The 23482-nt window shown below is 34.3% G+C and overlaps 1 protein-coding gene across 21 annotated transcripts in view; it reads left to right on the top strand.

Annotated features, from left to right (window-relative positions):
• Window positions 1–23482, top strand: part of LOC126752895 (ATP synthase subunit beta, mitochondrial) — a 74231-nt gene that overhangs the window by 25613 nt on the left and 25136 nt on the right. For 19 of the 21 annotated variants that reach the window (XR_007666074.1, XM_050464026.1, XM_050463984.1 and 16 more), the window contains 2 exons: window positions 12920–13156; window positions 19722–20148. Coding sequence is in view for 19 of the 21 variants with exons in the window: in XM_050463984.1 (XP_050319941.1) it covers window positions 12920–13156; window positions 19722–20148 (664 nt within the window). In the remaining 2 variants the exon portion in view is untranslated. Of the gene's footprint in view, window positions 1–12919; window positions 13157–19721; window positions 20149–23482 lie in introns of those variants that run through there. The other 2 variants (XM_050464016.1, XM_050464087.1) reach the window with 2 other exon arrangements.

Here is a 23482-nt window from a genome sequence, read left to right as displayed (position 1 = left end):
TCAGAAGTACCTACTTATATGTACAAAGTTTCATGATGATCGGTTCATGTTATTTTACAAAAGTAGTAATATGGCATTATTATAGGATGTATTGAAGTGAATTCACGAAAATTTCAAAAAAAAAACTTAATTTCCAAAGGTATAGTTGTTTGTGTTGACCCCGTGCCAAAAAAAGGTACTTGCGGTGACAAGCATGAGTCCTTGGAGATTCATCTAAAATCAATCTCACAAAAAAAATTAGTTTTATAAATAGATAAACTCGGGCCTGATGGTAGGTTTTTTTATTTCCAAAATTAACAAAATGGCGGCCTCAGGAAACTTTTTTCTAAATTTTTGCGAAAAAATCAACAGTTAATTGGTCTTAAAAAATCGAAATTTTCGAAAAAATAAAAATCCTTCGATCAGGCCCGAGTTTATTATGTATTCTAAAAGCTGCAATTTAATTAAAATCTTCTGAACGGGTTTCGAGTTACAGTTGTCACCGGTTCAAAAAACATAGTTTTGAGAAAAACGCGTTTAAAGTTTCACACTAGCGCTTTGAAGTGCCCGAGCTCTCTTTGTTAATCGTCGAATAACTCAAAAACTAATTATCGGGTCAACGTGAAATTTTCAGGGAATATTTTTAAGATATTACACTTAACGAATGTGCAGAAAAAAAATTATTTTTTGAAAATTCTAAATTTTGGGGAGGTAGCTTAGAAACAGGGTAAGGCCATCGAATACTTTTTACCTCTTTATGTTAAAATTTAATAAAACTCATAAATACAAAAATTATATTTCAAATCATAAGCATTTGTTCAAAATTCATGTTTGTAGGAATCATTTGTATATATGCGGACAATTTTAAACAGATTCTTCCTTAAAGATAATACAATTGCTAAGTATTTGGAGTAGTAGAAAAGAACTGCAACCAAATACGCAGTGCATTGGATTATAACTGGATCAGTAATCAGTAGATGAATATTATACCACGTCCATCACAAAAGACTGTTGTTATAACCTTTCCAGCCGACTTTTTCGTCTTTCCACGCCTGAGAACCGGTTCATCATGTGCAGTCCACTAGAATGACTGTCGATTGGACTTCTGTGGGAAATGTTGGAGTCATGTTTCTATTGTCACACACCGACGCAAAAATTCGGTTTTATTACGATTAAAGAGCACTCAAACACTTCTCAGAATCAGTTATTCGTTGTTTTTGTTGGATTATGAACTTGTGAGGCACCCACTTTGCACAGAGCTTTCGCCTCTTTAGAGCATCATTGTCCTCGGTGCTCATTTCGCCTGTTTCCAGCTTAGCAAATATTTTTTCAACGCTGGATTTCCTTGAGCCAAAATTCAACAGTATTTTCCCCCAAACAGCAATGCCTTATTAACACACGAAATGCTTTATGATCCATTTTTTGTAAACTAGCACATGTTGCTTCAGAAAAATGCTATATCTCATTAACTAACAGTTATAACCCAACTAATAGAAATCATATAGATGGTAGTAGTAGTATTATCTATGTATCCGCCACAGTGAAGCGTGGACGGGTCCTCTAGTATATATATATATATATATATATAGATAATACTACTACTACCATCTATATGATTTCTATTAGTTGGGTTATAACTGTTAGTTAATGAGATATAGCATTTTTGTGAAGCAACATGTGCTAGTTTACAAAAAATGGATCATAAAGCATTTCGTGTGTTAATAAGGCATTGCTGTTTGGGGGAAAATACTGTTGAATTTTGGCTATATATACATATGTATATTACTATACAAAAGGAATATTGACTTCAATGTATTATTGTTTTTCTGTTGGCGTTGTGTCCTCGCTGACCGACCGTTGTTGTTTTCGTTGTTTCCTTCTTGGGAAGATTTTACGAAAACTGACTATATATATTTATATATATATATATTTATATGTATATATATGTATATATACATATATATACATATGTATATTACTATACAAAAGGAATATTGACTTCAATGTATTATTGTTTTTCTGTTGGCGTTGTGCCCTCGCTGACCGACCGTTGTTGTTTTCGTTGTTTCCTTCTTGGGAAGTTTGACTAGTTATGTTGTCGCTGACGGGTTATTTTGCATTGTCCTTTAACTCGCAGCTGATTGAAGGGCAATGCTGGAATAGAATAAAATACTAGAATAAATACTAAAAATAAATGTAGATTTTTGGTTACTTAAGTCATGTTGAAAGATTTTTCTATCATTCACAACGTAGGCTCTAACCATTTTTGCCTACATCATGCAAATGCGCATTAAGTTTTGTTGATTAATAAAATCAAATTTGTCCTTTACTTTACTCATGTCCGGTTCTCTCATAAATTGGAAATATTCTAAGTTAGGTCACATTAGTACAAGTACATTATTATATTTTAATTTTTATACTCTTGTCACAATTAAATTAGATGTGCAATTCTTTAATATTAAAATTAGCGAGAAAATTGCAATAACTCCAACGAAAATCGGAAAACCGTTTACTTTAACTAAGTAATGGGCTATAAAATTAAATAGAAATGAGCGTTGTATACAGTGTTTTCGAAAATATTTGAACTACACGGTTCTTCGTAACTGGGCATTAAAAACAAGTACGGAAGGGCTAAGTTCGGGTGCAACCGAACATTTTATACTCTTGCAACTTGCTAGAATTAAGGCCAGACAAATACCTTAAGACGTAAAACGTCAACCAGAGGATCGAAATCTAAGAAACTTTATATATACATATACTCTATATACTGAAATAATTGTAATTCAACACCCTCACTCTCGAGCCATTGCTTAAGAGCTAGGCTGGAAAATGCACCGTCCCTGTCTGCCTTTAACAGTGTAGGTTTTCCGAGTTGGTTAAAGATACGCATCAGGGCGTTTTTGCATTCCATCCAATCTTTTGTTTTTATTTGTTCTAGAGTGGCGAACTTTGAGTAAATGTCAATGCAACTAAGGTAATGCTTACCCTCGGATGAATAGATGTCTATTACAAATTTATCGCGGCAATGCCCAGTGCTAGGTGTGACTTTAAAAGGCATTTTTGTGTTTCTGTCTTCTGTCTTGGCTAGGTTACACACACGGCACTCATTTATGATGTTTTGAATCAGAAGTTGGCTATTTGGGAAATAATGATTTTCTTTGAATAGTTTAGTCATTTTTTGGATACATCCAGGTACAACAGTTTTTCATGGGTTTGAAGTATGATTTCTTTAAACTCAGCATATGAGCTCACGTTATTCAATAGAATGAGGCTACGAGTCACTTTAGTATAAGAGGGGTTAATAATTTCCCTATAGGCTGTCTGGATGATCTCGAAATCGGCATCGCTCACGATGTACATGGCAATGCTTTTGGAAATGAAGTGGTCAAGTAAGAATTGCTTGGCGTTCTCAACAGTCATGTTGTTATAGTGAATGGTGGTTATTGAATTTCCGAAAACGGTTGTCTGCTTTACACTATTCTGATCTGATTTAATGAATATTATCTGTTTTTTGAATACATTTATTGGTTTTTCTGTTAACTGGATAAGATCATTACTGTCTTCTACTGCGCTATGTTGGGTGGCTTCACTGAAATGATTCTCCTCAACCTTGATTCTGGACAGTGCGTCAGCAATTGAATTCTGTTTCCCTTTTATGTACTCAATATCAAAGTCAAACTCAGCCAATCTAATTCTCCATCTCTGCAGTTTGGCATTTGGCTCCTTTAAATTATGTAACCATCTGAGAGGCTGATGATCACTAGCTATTTGGAAATGTCTTCCCAACAAGTAGTGACGGAATGTTTTTGTGGCCCAAACTATGGCAAGTAATTCTTTTTCGATGGTGCTGTAATTTAATTCATGGTCATTCAATGTTCTGCTTATGAAAGATATGGGGTGATTGTTTTGAGAAAGGACGGCTCCAAGAGCCAGGTTACTAGCGTCTGTAGTCAATACAAATTTCTTTTCAAAATTGGGAAGTTGTAGAATTGGTTCGCTTGTTATTAGGGTTTTAAGTTTCTCGAATGCTTCCACATATTCGTGGTTGTTTATGTCTATTTTTGCTCCTTTTTTTAAGTAGCGGGTCATGGGTTTTGCTATGTCAGCGTAGCTTGGGATAAACTTTCGGTAATAACCGGTCATTCCGAGGAATGCTCTGATTTCTTTTACTTTTGTTGGGATTGGGTATGATGCTATGGCTTCTACTTTAAGAGGGTTTGGTTTTATTCCATCGGGTGTTACGATGTGTCCTAGAAAGGTTGCTTCCTTTTTCAGGAATTCGCATTTATCTAGTTGCAACTTTTGATTTGCTTCGGACAGTTTTTCAAAAACCAATTGCAATGAGTTTAAGTGTTCGTCGAGAGATGTGGAAAAAATAATGATGTCATCCAAATAAACCAAACAGTGTTTGTTAATTAATGGTCGGAGTATGTTATTCATGCACCTCTGGAATGTGGCGGGTGCATTTCTTAGGCCAAATGGCATGCGAACGTATTCGTAATGACCACGTTTGGTTGAAAATGCAGTTTTCTGTATGGATTCTGAATCCATTTCTATCTGATGAAAACCCCTAGCTAAATCAACTGTTGTGAAGTACTGGCATTTTCCCAGTTTTCCAAGTATTTCGTCCATGTTGGGAATAGGAAATCTATCGGGAATGGTTATTTCATTCAGCTTCCTGTAATCAATGACTACTCTGTATTTTGCTTTTCCCGAAGCGCCGGATTTCTTTGGTACAACCCAAGTGGGACTATTGTAGGGTGAATTACTTTCTCTGATCAATCCCTGCTCAAGCATCTCCTGCACCTGGTTCTCTACCTCATTTTCGTGTGTTTGAGCAAGTGGGTATTGTTTTGAATAAATGGGAGAATTGTGTGTTGTGTTTAATACATGTTTGATTGTGTTTGTGAATGTCAAACGTTCTCCTTCAGAATATTGCAAATCTTTAAATTTGTTTAATAAATGTTTTAATTTCGAGGTTTCCTCCGGATTAAGGTGATCCAGACGGAATAGTGAAAAGTCTATTTTTTTATCTGATTTGGGGGTTGGTTTCTCATATGAATCTTGTGTGTAGAAAAATTGATCTTTGTTTGAATCTGTGTCTATCAATGGGTAGGTTTTATCGAAAAGTGTAATAGTATGAGTTTTGTAATTTTTTTGGCAGTTTTCTGCCAATTAGCACATCGTAGTCGCCAGAAAAGTCGTGTAAGTAAAATTGTTCAGGTGTCCTAATTATGTTGTTGCTTGGCAGAGTTATTGAATCTTTTAATGTCATCGGACCATTTGATGTAAAAACTTCACATTCAGTATTGTGTATTGGTAGAGAAAAAAAATTCTTTCGCATCATGTTGATTGTGGATCCTGTGTCAATCAAACATTTCTGAGCGTGGCCCTTGTGGGTAATTATTAAGTATTGGTATCTTCCGGGGCTGGTGACTGAAAATTTTCGTCAAAATTGATTTCGGCTTGGTCTTGATTGAGTGGTGCCTGACACTGTTCTTCATAAGTCTGGTCTTGGTACTGAGTGTAGTCGTAGTATTCTTGTTCGTATGGTTGTTGATAATTTTGTTCGTATTCTTATGCTTCTTGTAATCTAAGTTCGTCAATGGACATTTTGGTTTGTTCGCTGTCCGATGGTCTTGGTCGTTTGGTTGTTTGTTGTAGTGGGAAGTTTGGGTTAGATGGCATGCGTGGTTGTTGTGTTTGAGGGGTTAGGTTAAAATTAGATTTGGGAAATGGAATTCTGTTTAAAATTGGTTGAGGATTCATGTACCTGTTGGGTCCGGGATAAGTTTGTCCGGGTGCCATGGGTTGGTTGTTAGATAATTGTTGTGTATAAATGGGTCTGGGTGCATGCATGTATGGGTTGAAGCTGGGTTGTAATGGTTGAGGATATTGGGGGTATCTCGGTTGGTATTGGGATTGATTGATTGGGTAATTTTTAAATGCTTTCGGATTTTGGTAAAAATTTGGAGTTTTATTTTTAATTTCAATGTTTTTATTTGTTTCAAAATTAGTGTATGGTAGAGGGACAGTATGTAGTCCACTCTGCTAATGAAGGTAAAAAGTGTTTCTGGCTCTCCCCTAAATGGAGGGACATCCTTAAGTTGTCCACGGGCCTCAGTAAGGTTGCTCTCGTTTAATGTATTCTCTGGTTGTGCTGGTTGTGCCATTTTTTTGTTTGATTGTCACTTAATTCGATGTTTTTACTTTGCCTTTGGACTTACAGGTTTTTGTGTTTTTGAATTTTTGTTTTGCTTCCACTTGTTTGGGATGACCGAATTGGAATTATTTTCCCAGTTGAAGCGCGTATTTTTGCGAATTGCGGATTATAAAATTTAACTTATTTTCCACTCGCGGTTCTTTTTTCGGATACTTGTAGTATCCTACCGACTGCGCCACTGAAATAATTGTAATTCAACAATATAACTCATACACTGGCCGACAAGCTTACAAAAAAATTGATCATATGTACTAAAAGCATTTCGTGTGTTAATAAAGCATTGGTTTTTGGGGGAAAATACTGAATTTGAGCTCTGCACCAGGAAAATCAAACGTTGAAAAGAGATTTGCTTAGTTGGATTTGCTAAGCGAAATGACTTCCGATGATAATGAAGGCAGTAGTTTCTGACGCTTTTGTTAGTCGGTTAACGCACTTTTAGTGATTTTCAACATAACCTTTGTATATTTATTATCCGATTTCTTCCATTTTTGTACTGTATATGGAAATGCCTGAAGGAAACGACTCTGTAGAGTTTGGTTGACATAGCAATAGTAGTTTCCGAGATACGTACAAAAAACTTAGTAGGGGGCGGGGCCACGCCCACTTTTCCAAAAAAAATTACGTCCAAATATGCCCCTCCCTAATGCGATCCTTTGAGCCAAATTTCACTTTAATATCTTTATTTATGGCTTAGTTATGACACTTTATAAGTTTTCGGTTTTCGCCATTTTGTGGGCGTGGCAGTAGGCCGATTTTGCCCATCTTCGAACTTAACCTTCTTATGGAGCCAATAAATACGTGTACCAAGTTTCATCATGATATCTCAATTTTTACTCAAGTTGCAGCTTGCACGGACGGACAGACAGACATCCGGATTTCAACTCTACTGGTCACCCTGATCACTTTGGTATATATAACCCTATATATGACTCTTTTAGTTTTAGGACTTACAAACAACCGTTATGTGAACAAAACTATAATACTCTCCCTAGCAACTATGTTGCGAGAGTATAAAAAAATGTTATTGTGGGATATCCATAAGAGATAGACACACACCATCGCGAAGTTTTCTGTAGACCTTTTCAATGTGTACAATACTTACTACATTATTTTGATAAATCTAGTAGGTTTCAGCCTGCGTTTGCAACGTAAGCGGAAAAATTTACTTATTTAGGACATCACAATAGAAAACTCAAAAATAATAGTATTTATTCACTATTTAATGGATGTTTTTATACATATACACCTTACTCTTCAATCACTCTATCTATTAAAAACACCGCATTAAAAACCGTTGCGTAATTATAAAGATTTAAGCATACACAGTTACATAGGGACAGAAAAATCTACTTTCTTTTATACTATGTATTGATATTCGAGTTGGGTTAGTATCGACCCGATATTATCGATTAACTGTTGTCATTAATGTACCTCACATACAGTCACCAATTATATGGAGCAACAAAGTCAGCCAGATGTCCGAAAATACTGTTAATGGTTATAAGGGGGCTAGGTCAAGTTTTCGCTCAAATTTATGCATTTGACCCAATTCGACCAATTTCGACATACAGACATACCATTGTCAGAGAAGGATTATACCTGAATATTTTCCTATGGAATTCGCGAAAGCTCGACAGGTTTTGGTCTATGACTAGCTCCTGTGCGAATGCTAGATCCTTTACACCTAGAGTAAAACGCAGGAGATCTGATGAACTACTTCATTCTCTTAGCAAAGTTCATCTCTTCGTAATCGTAGTAGTTTTTAATGAATATTTTCCAATATGAATCCGTGCGGTACGGCTAAAAATCTTATCGGACGCAAGCTGTCAATGTTGTATTGAAGAAAGTGAGGTGGAAACAGGTTCTTTTTTCTCCACCTTTCAGCGTTTGCAAGACTGAGGTTAAAACATCGCGGCACTTATATCTTCGGCGAAACATGACAGCTGAGACTGATATATGCTAAAGGCGCTTTGCCGATTTTTATTTGTTTAAAAACTTTCAAAATAGGCTCCTTCTGCGTCGATGCAGCGCTGCCAGCGCGAGACCAGAGGACCATCTGGACAATTAAACGAATACTTAGTCAACGGTCTGAGTTCAAAATTTTGCACACACGAGCCACATTGTCGCAGGTCACCCAGCACGGTCTTCATCAACGACCTCTTCCCGACCCTCCGTGGCCCCGCCCTCTAATAAGTTTAATGTATGTATCTCCTAAACCACTTAAGCTACAACAACCAAATTCGCTCAGAACGAATATTATTAAAACTACCTACCAATATTGTGAAAATATATGAAATTGGATGAAAACGCCGTTCACTCCCTATATAACGGTAATGTTAAAAACTACTAAGAGCGCGATTATTCAGTAACTAAATACGCCAGAAACATTAAATTTTACCACCGATATGGTATGAGAGAACTTTATGAGAACCGGAGTGAAAATTGGACGATGGGGGTGGTACCGCCCACTTTTTGGTGAAATCCCATATCTCGAGATCCAACTGACCGATTTGGAATGTAGTGCTTTTTTAAAATTTCTATGCCACATTGTGAAAATTTACCAAATCTGACAATAACCACGCCTACTTCCATATAGCACAACTTCAAAATCCACTTTATTCGTTCAGTTTCCAGTACATAAATCAAAAAGCAATTAATATAACGGGATAAAACTTTGCACAAATAATTTCTTTAAAGTATGCCACCTTATGACAGAAAATTGTTTAAATCTAACCAAAACTGTTCAAGACTCTAGGTACCGAATATGACCCCAGAACCTATGGTAGACTTTTGATCGAAAATGTCGGTCAATGTGTGAGATATATAATTAAAATTCAGGGATAATCCTTCTCTTATAACGGTATATCTGTATGTCAAAAGCGATTGAATCGTACCAATACTTCCCATATGTCCTATATATGCGGTACAAAGTAACCCGGAAGTTCGAAAATCGTTATTTTAGGTATTTGAGTTATCTCAGTGGAAATTAGAGAGCGAGTTTTACACATAACAGTGTATCTTTGTGCTAAAAAGAGGTAAATTTTAAAAGCGATTGAATCGTACCAATACTTCCCATATGTCCTATATATGCGGTACAAAGTAACCCGGAAGTTCGAAAATCGTTATTTTAGGTATTTGAGTTATCTCAGTGGAAATTAGAGAGCGAGTTTTACACATAACAGTGTATCTTTGTGCTAAAAATAGGTAAATTTGAGCAAAAACTTGGCCTAGTCCCCATATAACTAATATCAGGATTTTCGAACATTCGGTTAACTTTACTCTATACGATTGGTTTTACACCTTAAAGTATTTACCCGGCTTTGATTTTTGCAAGTTGCAATAGTATAAAATGTTCGGTTGCACCCGAACTTTGGGCTTCCTTACTTGTTTTTTTTTTATACTCTCGCAACAAAGTTGCCAAAGAGAGTATTATAGTTTTGTTCACATAACGGTTGTTTGTAAGTCCTAAAACTAAAAGAGTGAGATATAGGGTTATATATACCAAAGTGATCAGGGTGACGAGTAGAGTCGAAATCCGGATGTCTGTCCGTCCGTTCGTGCAAGCTGTAACTTGAGTAAAAATTGAGATACACGTATTCCTTGGTTCCATAAGAAGGTTAAGTTCGAAGATGGGCAAAATCGGCCTACTGCCACGCCCACAAAATGGCGGAAACCGAAAACCTATAAAGTGTCATAACTAAGCCATAAATAAAGATATTAAAGTGAAATTTGGCACAAAGGATCGCATTAGTGAGGGGCATATTTGGACGTAATTTTTTTGGAAAAGTGGGCGTGGCCCCGCCCCCTACTAAGTTTTTTGTACGTATCTCGGAAACTACTATTGCTAAGTCAACCAAACTCTACAGAGTCGTTTTCTTCAGGCATTTCCATATACAATTCAAAAATGGAAGAAATCGGATAATAACCACGCCCACCTCCAATACAAAGGTTATGTTGAAAATCACTAAAAGTGCGTTAACCGACTAACAAAAAACGTCAGAAACACTAAATTTTACGGAAGAAACTGCAGAAGGAAGCTGCACCCAGGCTTTTTTTAAAAATTGAAAATGGGCGTGGCCTCGCCCACTTATGAACCAAAAACCATATCTCAGGAACTACTAGACCGATTTCAATGAAATTCGGTATATACTATTTTCTTAACACCCTGATGACATGTACGAAATATGGGTGAAATCGGTTCACAAGCACGCCTTCTTCCAATATAACGCTATTTTGAATTCCATCAGATGCCTTTTCTGTATAATACGAGTATATACATTAGGAACCAATGATGATAGCGGAATAAAACTTTACAAAAATACGGTATTTGAAAAATATGTAAATGACGTATAATGAAATCTCGATTATCACTTTATCATGCGAGAGTATAAAATGTTCGGTGACACCCGAACTTAGCTCTTCCTTACTTGTTTTATCAACGTTTTGTCAAAACTCAATTTTTTGCTCAGCCCGAACTCGCGATTATTTGCAGGTCATACCAGCTGAGACGTATTCTATTAATGATAGTGATTGACTAGTACAGATAAATACTTATTGAAACATAAGGGATTATTGCTCACGCAACCCACAACATATATAAATGTATTGAAGATTTATACATTAAATGCTTTATTTATTTCGCGGTTTTTACCAATAATCCACCTTTTTATTTCAGGAGATTATTTGTAAATATAAATTATGAATTTGTTTGTCATATCATAGAAAACTACCCAAATCTAAATAGTCATGTGCATCCATATTTCATTTAAGAACATTCGTTGTGTCTATGTATAGCATTTACCCCGTTTCGCTCATCGCGTGGTATATTTTTATTTTCGAAGTTATTCCTATTTTTCGCTGTTCCCTCATGTGAAAACTACAAATTTGTACTCAAAAGGATTTTATTTAACTTTTGCGCCTTCTCTATTTATTAACATTCTTTGCCTTGGGGCTTTCTTTTAGGGTTGTGAATTTTTTGAAATGCTTCTTTGGTTCGCATATTTCTTTAGGGAAGAATGCCACGCAAACCACCAATGAAATGTGTGAAGTTTACGGAGACGATGCTGTATTAGTTCGTGTAGCACAACAATGGTTCCCTCGCTTCAGTTCTGGAAATTTGGAAATTTCGATTTACACTGATGGAATAATGTCTCTAGGAGAATTAAATTATTACATTATTATTAGTATAAATTTATTTATTAGTATAATTATAAAAAATAAGTTGAAGTTTGATTAGAAATACCAAAAGACTTCTTGGACTAGCCAATAGGGAAAATGAAAAAAATTGAAATGTACTTTTTTCAACAAATGATTTTTTTGGGGAAAAAAGTATTCATATGTTTAGGCTTAAATAATTGTTGCGTAATGGTTATTTACTAATTAAATAAGTAGGATTTCGGTAATAAAATGGGTAACACGAGTATGGTAGGATAGAGGAGATTATCCAGATCAAGAGATATTAGTAGTGCTTTCGAAATATTTGCGTTTAAAGTTGAAAGTTAATTTTACACTTAACGAATTAGTGTCTTTTCGTATTTCTAATCACTAACACTACACTAATTCGTGTGTATAATTTTATTTTACATTATATAGTGCAAAAAAGTGTTAATTCACTATTTAGCTTATGGAAAACTGCTCTACCAAAATAAAAGTACATCGTTAGCAATATACATATGTATGTACATCAACTTCTAAACATTAACAATGTGTCTCCATTGAATTGCCAGTAATCCAGACTTTTTGCAATTTTAAATTGCCTGTCGAGATGTCCCTTAATGGAAAAAGTTGTAAACTTTACAAATCATCAAAATTATGTCTTTTATGTATCTCTGCTACAAAATTCATTAATATTATTATGTATTTTAAACTTCTTTGTAAAAACAAAGGTTTCGTTAAACCAACAGTTTTAAACTACTGTAAAACATCTGCAGAAAATGTGTACCAATTTTTTTCAAGTTTCCATTGAATTTCAACCAATTGTACATAGTAGAAGGTTGGTATTGCGAAATTGGCGAAATCGAGCCAATCGCAAATCTATGAATTGCTATAAGTACATATGCCGCAAATTGACGTACCAAACTGTAATTTAGTATAGAGCAACTGGACAATATGAGTAGCACCGCCCATTTTATGTGAAATTCCTATATCTCGGGAACTTCTCGACCAATTCCCGCCAATTTTGGTATTGAGTTTGTATCGAATATAAATCAAAAGAAGATCTGACAAAAAAAGTATTGCTATTATGTATATGATGAATAGTTGTATTGCTTTCCATTAATTAGATAGATTTGAATAAAAGTATCTAGGGCATGAAGTAAAAAGTAGTAATGAAATGTAGTGAGTATGGTATATGATCTTCCAATAAGGAGTATTGAATTCATTTACAGCGTTTTTCTTGCAAATAGAGAAAGTATAAAATATTTGGTTACACCCGATCTTAGCTCTTCTTGCTTGTGATAAGTGTTTTTATTTATATATTTGAACCTATCCATTATACATATATATTTATATAAGAAATATAAAGAAATAAAATGTGCTTTATGCAAGTATTGAGTTTAAACCCAATTAAAAATTGCCCAACTTCTCTTTTTTTATTTATTGCAATAACGTTGTATGTATTTTTGTATTAATGGTAATAGTAATACAATACTCTAGTTTATAAAAAAACTTTAATGCAGTAATCTTTGATTTTATTGCTATTTTTCATATTTATTATAGATATGGATATTCGGTGATGTCTGGTGTCGTATGTGGCTTGCTGTAGATGTATGGATGTGCACAGCATCCATATTGAACTTATGCGCAATATCTTTAGATAGATATGTAGCCGTTACCCGTCCGGTTGCCTACCCGAGTATAATGTCAACAAAACGGGCTAAATCATTGATTGCTGGAGTTTGGGTGCTTTCATTTGTTATATGCTTTCCCCCACTTGTTGGCTGGAAGGATCAAAAGGTATATATAGAATTTACAATAAATGAACATACATACATACATATGTATAATATAAATATATATAAAATAATTACTTGGAATTTTATAATTAACAATGTTTATATTAAATTAATAATATTAATCTAAGAGACAATTGTTTATTTAATATAATAAGAAAAATAGGCACAAACTGTAAATGTTAGTTAGAACAAGTAGGGAAGGGCTAAGTTCGGGTGTAACCAAACATTTTATACTCTTGTAACTTGCAAGAATCAAAGCCAGGAAAATACTTTAAGGTGTAAAACCAATCGAAAGAGTAAAGTTAGCCGGATGTTCGAAATCCTAATACTTGTATTGTTATTGTTTTCGCTCAACTTTATCTATTTTAGGTACTAAGATACACTGTTATGAATAAAACACGTTTTTTTATTTTCATTTGAATAACTCACAATTGGTCGATATGTGCGGTACAAAGACTCCGAAGATCGAAAATCTTTATATTAAGTATATGAGAGCTAAGAAACGTCCGGTTGAACCCATTTTTGTCATACAAACATAAAATTATAAGAGAAAGATTATCCCTTATTTTCAGTTATGTATGTACATATACATACATATGTATCTACTATATATATACATATATGTATATATATTCGATACCTATGGGCTTGAACAGTTTTTATTGGATTTAAATTTTTTGATATAAGAGGGCACACACTAAAGACATTATTCGTCTAAATTTTATCCCGTTATATTAATTGCTTCTTGATTTGCATACTGGAAACTGAACGAATCAAGTGGAATTTAAACTTGTGCTATATGGGAAGTAGGCGTGGTTATTGTCTGATTTGGTCAATTTTCATAATGTGACATAATAATGTAAAAATGCGGCGTACTAAATTTTGTCCAAATCGGTTAGTCGAGTGATGAGATATGGGATTTCACTAAAAAGTGGGCGGTGCCACGTCCATCGTCCAATTTGCACGCTGGCTCCCATAAAGCTCTCTCATACCATCTCGGTGGTAAAATTTAATGTGTCTGTCGTAACTACTTATTGATTTATCGCGCTTTTAGTAATTTTTAACAGTACCGTAATATGGAGAGTGAGAGGGGTTATCCTTCGATTTCATCCATTTTCACACTGTGGGTGGAAATTCTTATAAAATTTGGTTGTTGTAGTTTAACCGGCTTAGGAGATATGTACATTAAACTTGTTAGAGGGCAGAGCCATGCCTACTCTTTCGAAAAAAATTTCTCACAGGTGCATCTTGCTGCTGCGATCCTGTGTATCAAATTACAGTTTTATATCTTAATTTAGTGTTTAGTTATGGCACTTTATATGTTTTCCTTTAATGGCGATTTGTGGGCGTGGCAGTGGTCCGATTACGCCCATCTACGAACTCGAAATTTTCTATGGTATACAGAAGTACATGTATGTATATATGATGCCCGCTTTCGCTTCGGTTATATAATTTTACAGAAATGCAAATTTGATATTCTACATACAATTAATCGTTATTATCAAACAAATTAAAACGAAACGTTTAAAATGCACCTACTGGAAACGAAATTGCTTAATGAAATAATAAGTGTCACTGAAATCCGAGTGACTCTTTGTCTGTCCGTCTGTCCATCCATGCAAGTGATAACTTGAGTAAAAACTAATATACATACATATCTTAATGACAATTGGTACACAAGCTCGTAGATTCGTTGAACGGCATTAATTGAAAACTGATAAAATGACTCAACTGCGCACTAAATTAAGATATAAACCTGTAATTTGGTACAGGGTTTTGCAGTAGCAAGGGGCAACTGCAGGCTAAAAATAAAAAAAAAAGTGCGTTGGCCCCTCATCAAACAGATTTAATATTCATATCTCAAAAAATCAATAAATAAATGCGACATACATTGAATTTTAAACCCAGGATGATACAAAACGGCTTAACATAAGCCGGGTCAAAATTGGACGATAAGCGATTTTCCACCCCTCGAAACATTTTTCATAAGCACTTTTTGGAATGGTCTTCAGCGAATTTTGTTTTATCACTTCGGTCGACTGAAGACGGTCTCCAAAGAGCGGCAATTTCGTTGGTGGACCAATTGAAATTCCATTTACCCGGAGAATTCAATTACAATTTCCCGGTGCGTTTTTGTCACAATGTATTCCATACATATGTTTGTATACAATATTGACAGGGAAATTAATGAAAGTTTGAAGTAAATACATTTTTTTAACATGCAGTTTTCAAGGAGAAATACATAAAACGCATATAATTTAAAGTTATGGTCAAGAATTTACCTTTATTATTAAGATAATGGTCTGCTATTATGTTTTAAAAATGATTTCGGGAAAATGACCACCGCGGCTGGCTCAATTAAATTCCAGCGTTAGAAGTACATGTCTTCCAAATCAACATATTTCAATAATTATAATCATGGGCCTTGATAAAAGCATGAAATTGCTTACTCAAACAAAACCTAAACATAACTGACACATACATATGTAAGCATTAGTAGTGATAATTCATTTGTTATATTCGAAAAAATATGTATCTTCCCTTAGATAAAATATTAAAAGAATTTTATTTTTAGTTTGGTCCACATTTTTATTTTCATTAATTAGAAAGCACTTTTCTATATTTTTATACTTTTGCAACATGTTGCTTAGACCTGTCCTTAAAATTCAAAATGTATTCTATGTTTACAGAATGGGTTCTTTTTTTCCTTTCTATGTAAAAATGTTTAAAAAAAAATTTGGGGACAATCGGATGATGGGAAGACGGCGCGGAAACGTTTTAAAATTAAAAATTGCCTTCCTATAGGAAAAAACAAGTTTTATGTATTCAAGTATCAATTTTTCTTTTAGTGTATTATTTTTCTCCAATTTTTTGCAATATATTAACTTAAAACTACTACCTAAAGGAAATATTTTTATTCATATCAATTTATTTAATACATCTAGAAATATTAAAACTTAAATTAATTCTGATTATTTATAGGACTTATATTTTTGGGTATTCTTCAATAACTTGAAGGAGGAACTGTTTTTCTTCTTCCTTCACGGTCGAGCTCACTCTTAAATGATGAAGTGTCAATATTTGGCCTGGCTTTAGCAAAAATCTCGAAAATTGAGACTTCTGGTGCTTGAGTTACTTTGAAATGCAGGTCGAATACACTACGCAAGTATATTTCTAGAATGTGGTGACGGCATAGTAACGTCAACAAATTTCTTCCTAACATGAGTTGCAATTGAGCGCATGCTCCATTCATTGGACCAGTATTAGTGGACGTGGTGTCAAAAGAAATGCCTTCCTCTGTGTTTATTTTCTGCGATGCTTTTCCCTCAGTCTATGGAGAGTAGAACGATTGACTACCAAGTCGCTAGTGCAATGGCCCAATCCTTCTGCAGTCGCCATCAGAATGTGCATCGCCTTTCCATCGCTTACTTTGGCGCTATCAAGTGCTGAAAGCAATCGCGGTATGATAAAAAGTTGTTTTCCCCTGTTAATACAAGTTGAAGCAGTTTGTTTTGTATTTTTTTTCACATTGGTTTCCGCTACTTCAGGCTCACTGTCACCAATATCTTCTTCATAGTCCATACCAAAATCGTCTTTGAGTTCGACTACACAATATCATTTTAAAATTGACCATTACCACTATAAATAAAATTAATTTCATTTGATAAACTTACGATTCACTTCCGACATTTGTTGATGTTTCCTTTTTCTAGACATTTCTTTCTCAATGCGGTGATCTGCTCGGTTTTGTCGCCGATACAATACCATGTCAGCACCGGCCATGCTACCAGGGCGACCTTTTTGCCTTTGTAGAATCAAAAATTCCTTGTCTTCGCTAATACGCATGTTTTGTAAGGCATCTCTATGAGCAATGTCAAACAAATTATCCAATTCTGCAGAAAAGTCTTCAACAATTTTTTTCTGAGCATCAGATCTTTTATTTGGTACGGTTTTTTGAATCTTCTGCCATAATTTGTACAGAGATTCTAATTTATCGACACACCTAGCTACATCTTTTGTCGGAATTCGACCTTGTTGCCAAAATATTAATACATCATTTATTGTTATTTTTGCACTTTCTCTCAATTGCCGATACACAAATCTAATGTTATACAAGTAAGGAAGGGCTAAGTTCGGGTGTCACCGAACATTTTATACTCTCGCATGATAAAGTGATAATCGAGATTTCATTATCCGTCATTTACATAAGTATTTTTTTATTTTGCTGTAAAATTAATTGGATTAGATCAATTTGTGTACTTTGAGTATTGAATTGTATTTTCATTTCCTAATGTATACTATATAGAGAAGGCATCAGATGGAATTCAAAATAGCGTTATATTGGAAGAAAGCGTGGTTGTGAACCGATTTCACCCATATTTCGTACATGTCATCAGGGTGTTAAGGAAATATTATATACCGAATTTCATTTCTAGTAGTTCCTGAGATATGGTTTTTGATCCATAAGTGGGCGAGGCCACGCCCATTTTCAACTTTAAAAAAAGCCTGGGTGCAGCTTCCTTCTGCCATTTCTTCAGTAAAATTTAGTGTTCCTGACGTTTTTTGTTAGTCGGTTAACGCACTTTTAGTGATTTTCAACATAACCTTTGTATGGGAGGTGGGCGTGATTATTATCCGATTTCTTCCATTTTTGAACTGTATATGGAAATGCCTGAAGAAAACGACTCTGTAGAGTTTGGCTGACATAGCTATAGTAGTTCCCGAGATATGTACAAAAAACTTAGTAGGGGGCGGGGCCACGCCCACTTTTCCAAAAAAATTACGTCCAAATATGCCCCTCCCTAATGCGATTCTTTGTGCCAAATTTCACTTTAATATCTTTATTTATGGCTTAGTTATGACACTTTACAGGTTTTCGGTTTTCGCCATTTTGTGGGCGTGGCAGTAGGCCGATTTTGCCCATCTTCGAACTTAACCTTCTTATGGAACCAAGGAATACGTGTATCTCAATTTTTACTCAAGTTACAGCTTGCACGGACGGACGGACGGACAGACGGACGGACGGACAGACAGACATCCGGATTTCGACTCTACTCGTCACCCCGATCACTTTGGTATATATAACCCTATATCTGACTCTTTTAGTTTTAGGACTTACAAACAACCGTTATGTGAACAAAACTATAATACTCTCCTTAGCAACATTGTTGCGAGAGTATAAAAATTGATACTAGAATACATAAAACTTGTTTTTTCCTATAGGAAGGCAATTTTTAATTTTAAAACATTTCCGCGCCGTCTTCCCATCATCCCATTGTCCCCAAATTTTTTTTAAACATTTTTACATAAAAAGGAAAGAAATTAGCCCATTCTGTTAACTTAAAACACTATTTCAAAAATATCCATATAACGTAGAACACCTCTAATGTTGCTACAGAGTATAATAGTTTTGTTCACTTAACGGTTGTTTGTATCATTTAAAGATAATCAAATTGGATATAGGGTTAACAGGATGATAAGTCGTATGTTCCTTGCCAAAAAAGTGAGGACGAGTTCGTAGATGGTATCAATAAATAAATATAGTGGCATTAACCTTTAGACTTGGAATGATACAAGAGGTCTTTATGGGAGGCGGGGTCAAAAACGAACGATGGGCGTCAACATTTCAGTATCTCAGGACTCAATGTTACCTTGACATTCCTATATTCCAGAGCAAAAACAAATGAGATCTTACTACAAACACGCCTACTTCGCAAATAACTCAATTTTAAATTAATTTTATTTTCTTCACTTTCCAGAATGCAAATCAAGCACCCGATGAACGGAGTAAACATTTGCCCGAATAGTGTGACCAAAACAATCCCCAGATACCGAATGTGTAAATTAAAATTCCAATTTCGAACTTTTTGTCGAAAATGTTGTTTAATCTGTAGGATATATTATAGAAATTCGGAGAGAATCCTTTTCTAATAATAGTATGTACTCGTGTGTATGTGAAAAGTGGATTTAATCGGATCAATAATTTCTTTTTCGAAATTCCAGTTGACTTTATGCCGTATATAACGTCAAATGTGTGAGTTATTCTAATTAAATTGAGGGAGCGTGTTTTTCTAATAAGGGTGCATCTTTGTGCCTAAAATGGATAAAATCGGGTGAATCCTTTTCTAATAATAGTATGTACTCGTATGTATGTGAAAAGTGGATTTAATCGGATCAATAATTTCTTTTTCGAAATTCCAGTTGACTTTATGCCGTATATAACGACAAATGTGTGAGTTATTCTAATTAAATTGAGGGAGCGTGTTTTTCTAATAAGGGTGCATCTTTGTGCCTAAAATGGATAAAATCGGGTGAAAACTTGCCCTGAACCCCATATACCTCGCAAACCTTACCCACTTTAAGGGTATGAAATATTCGGGTACACCCGAACTACTGTTTAAAGAATAAATTGTATAAAACTTACGGTCATAGCTCTTGATAAACCATACTAAATTGTCATATTGGTTAAGCAAATATTTTTTATATATGTCTAAATATATTTATTTACATACATACATATATACATATATAAAAATAATACTTTTAATATATCTTCTTTCTATCAGTCGATAATACAGTCAGTGTACACACGAGAAAATTACACCCATTTCTATACTACAACTGTTGTATCTGTTCAGCGTAGTGTGCAATTAAAGCAAATGCAGCAGTTACGATTTCCATACAATCGGACGCACATGTCATTAGATGCAACACCTGACATATTAATGTCAGATACCGAGGGTTTTAATTACCAAGATCCAGCGCAGGAATCTTTAGAGAGTGGAGAATATATGGAGAGTTCAAAATTCTTCTATGAAAAGTCATTTTGTTCTGCAAAGTGTGAATTGACAAATGATCGCGGTTATGTTTTATACTCGGCATTGGGATCATTCTACATCCCGATGTTTGTGATGCTCTTTTTTTATTGGCGCATATACAAAGCAGCAGTGAGAACTACACGAGCAATAAAACAGGGCTTCAAGACCACAAAGGGTAAGTACTTTTAAAATAAATCAATTCATTTACAACATTTGTAGATTTTCTTTGCAAATGCTTTGCATTGTTGCGGAATGTACATACAATGTATATATTAACATTTAAATTCATGCTGTTCTTGGTAAAATTCAATTTAAATAGAACAGTCTTCTATACGCCAAGCGTTGAATAATAGCGAATCGAACAAACCATAACAGATGTCCAAATTTCCTTATTCCGCGTCAAAATATATTTTACTGCCACCCCACAATTGCCACTTTTAACTCACTGAATAAATGTGCCAAAATATTAAATTTCACAACCATGATGGTGGGGAAATGGTATTAATTTTGACAATGGGTGTGACACCGCCACTTTTCGGTGAAATCCTATATCTCAGGAATTACCCAACAAATTTCAACCAAATTTGGTATGTGAAGTTACCCAACCATTCTCATTACACAACTTTAAATTTAATTGTAAGCCCACAAATTTTCGAAATCAGACTAAAACTTTTCAGGACCTACAAACCAAATACGTGGACACCAGTGCATTTGGCTGGTTTTTATCGAACGTATAGTTAATTCTGGTATAAAAATTCGAGGAGAATTTGTTGTAAATACTATAGCATGCTCTTATGCCAAAAATGCGTAAAATCAGTGCAAGGCCCCATACTTGTACTTAATATAAATATGTTCGAACTTTTATCTGTCAATATCTAGGAAATCTATTAAATTGTGAAATAATATATTTATAATATTAATTGTCTATCTCCTTTCCTGTGATTGTAAATAATGAATGCAATAATTCCTACTTTTTATTAAAATATTTACGAAAATCCCATATTTCACTTTGCCTTGCAAGAGTATACAATGATCAGTTACACCCCAACTCCTTACTTGTTTTAATTATTTCCGAACGTTCCTAACTGGATAATCTACCAAAATTGTTATCCAAAAAATCGTTACTCTTTAAACACTATGAATTTTAGGTAATATTTACATACACACTTTTTTGTTATGAAATAATCCGTCGAATAAAAAAATCCGAATAAGCCGTAAACAGGAACAGGTAATAATGGCTTAGTGCAGTGGCGTAGCTAGGGGGGGCGAAGGGGGCCGTCGCCCCGGGCGCAATGTCTTGGGGGCGGCAAAACGATCTTCGCTGTTTTTTAATATTCAGAAAAATACTTCAACAAATTTTTTTACAAAATTATTATAAAAGATAACGAAAAACAATGAAAAACATTAATTTTTACTCGAATACTTTTCAGTCTTTGAATTTGTCTTATATCTTTCTTAAAAATAGTGATAGAACATAGTGATAGAAACAGTTGAAGCATAGGCCAAACTGAGGAGTGACAAAAAAAACAGTATCTTTATTTCTACTCTGTCGTCGCGAGGTGTCACTCTCACAGTTACCCTATGCTTTGAATGTAACAAATACTTTTATTTCTCCAAATTTTCAAAAATGGTATTAAAAACTCCCTTCAAAAGTGTACAAGATATGGGACGAAATGGGTTTTTCCTATGGCTTTTAATAAGATGTCTAGTAAATTTACTATCAATTTCCTCAAAAACCGTATTGTGAGAATTTGGGAACTTCAGAATTTGCGTGGCTTCTAGTCCCTAAATTTTATATACTTAATATCGAAGATATTTTGTAAAAATTCACTTTTGTTCGAACCACCTCATGAAACTTGTAGGTAGGTAGATAAAGGGGGGCGGCAGAACATCCTTGGCCCCGGGCGCCCGAAGTTGTAGCTACGCCACTGGCTTAGTGGCAAGAAAAACTATAAGGTGAATGCATGAGAATCTTTCTATCAAGGTTGTTGTCTTGATGGAACACAATTCCTCCTCTATTGGTCGAAGCTGGCAGCTTAAATACTATTACATACACACACACATGTATTGAATTGTAAACAATATGTTGCAATACATACAAATATATACATATACACATATATTTAGTTATTTAATATAGTTTCCTAAAATAGATACATATAATATATACATATAAGTAATGAAAACACAAAATAAAAATTAGAATGAATAAATTCTCAGTCAAGAAAAGACTTTTCATATCCTCCCACCTGCGGTAAGGTTTGATAAAATCTTCATTGAGTTTGTAACAACACTTGAAGGGGCTGTTGATGCGTAATGGAGAATATTTTGAAAAACAATAAAGCTATTTTTGATGATTAAAATTTGTTTTTGTTTTCAAATCCTAAAATATAAAAGGCAATATACAAATAATTATTTTCGTTTGTAACTGACTTTCTGCCGAATATATCAGTCGATGTGTTGGTTATCTTAAATAATTTGTTCTCATGCATGCATTAGTCACAAGTAATTGAAGACCCCAATATAATTAGAATTTATAGCCAGTTAATAATGCGTATCCGAAGCAAAATTACATAATTTTTAGTTTAAATCTATACATAAATATATATGTAAATTCACTCTAGCGTAGTTCGATGACATAATTATATTTAATTGAAGAATTATTTAAAACATAATTTATGGGATATACTCGTACAATGGAAATTCAGAGAGAATCCTTATCCATATAATAAAGCAAACAATTATGATTAGAACAACTATTGTATATGTATAAAGCAGGTAAGGTAGGGGTAGGTTCGGTTGTAACCGAACATTTTGTACATTCAATCAAAGGCGCAAAAATACGCTCATGTGTTATTTAAAGAAAAATGCTGTGAAAGAATTCAGGATTCATTGTTCGACGAATACGTAAATCGATTCCAATCAAATTCGGTATATTATTAATTATTATTATAGGTGATATATGTACTTAGGAAGTTTAAAAAGTATAATTTACTTTCTTCCACATATAATCAATCGAAGAGGCTAAATTTAATCATTATACATATATGTATATATCTATTTAGATGTGCAAAACGTCAACCAAAAGATCGGAACTGATTATATTAGGATTTTGAGGAATACGTGGTTTGGGCCAAGTGTGGACCAAATTCATTCATATTCAGCACTAAACAACATAATTTTAAGCACTTATTTTAATATATTTTTCATATATCCCACATTTTGACCAAGATAAATGGTTTAAAGTTAAGCGGCACTTATTTGATCTACTCGTAATAAGGTAGCATTGCCTCGATTTTCTCTTTTTTTGCTATTACCACATATACCTAACAGAAAAAGAAGCTATCTCAGTCTGGTTTTAGTACCTCACATACTATCACCAATATATAACGAATGAGGTAAAGCGGATGTTTAACAATCCTGATATTAGTTATAGGGAGCTAGGAGAAGTTTTCACACGATTTTAATCATTTTAGCACAAAGATACACTGCTATTAGAAAAAGACGCT

Source organism: Bactrocera neohumeralis, chromosome 2 (assembly GCF_024586455.1).
Source record: "Bactrocera neohumeralis isolate Rockhampton chromosome 2, APGP_CSIRO_Bneo_wtdbg2-racon-allhic-juicebox.fasta_v2, whole genome shotgun sequence".
Classification (NCBI taxonomy): Eukaryota; Metazoa; Arthropoda; class Insecta; order Diptera; family Tephritidae; genus Bactrocera; species Bactrocera neohumeralis.
The sequence above is the reverse complement of the archived record's forward strand: the minus strand, read 5'-3'. Positions and strand labels throughout refer to the sequence as shown.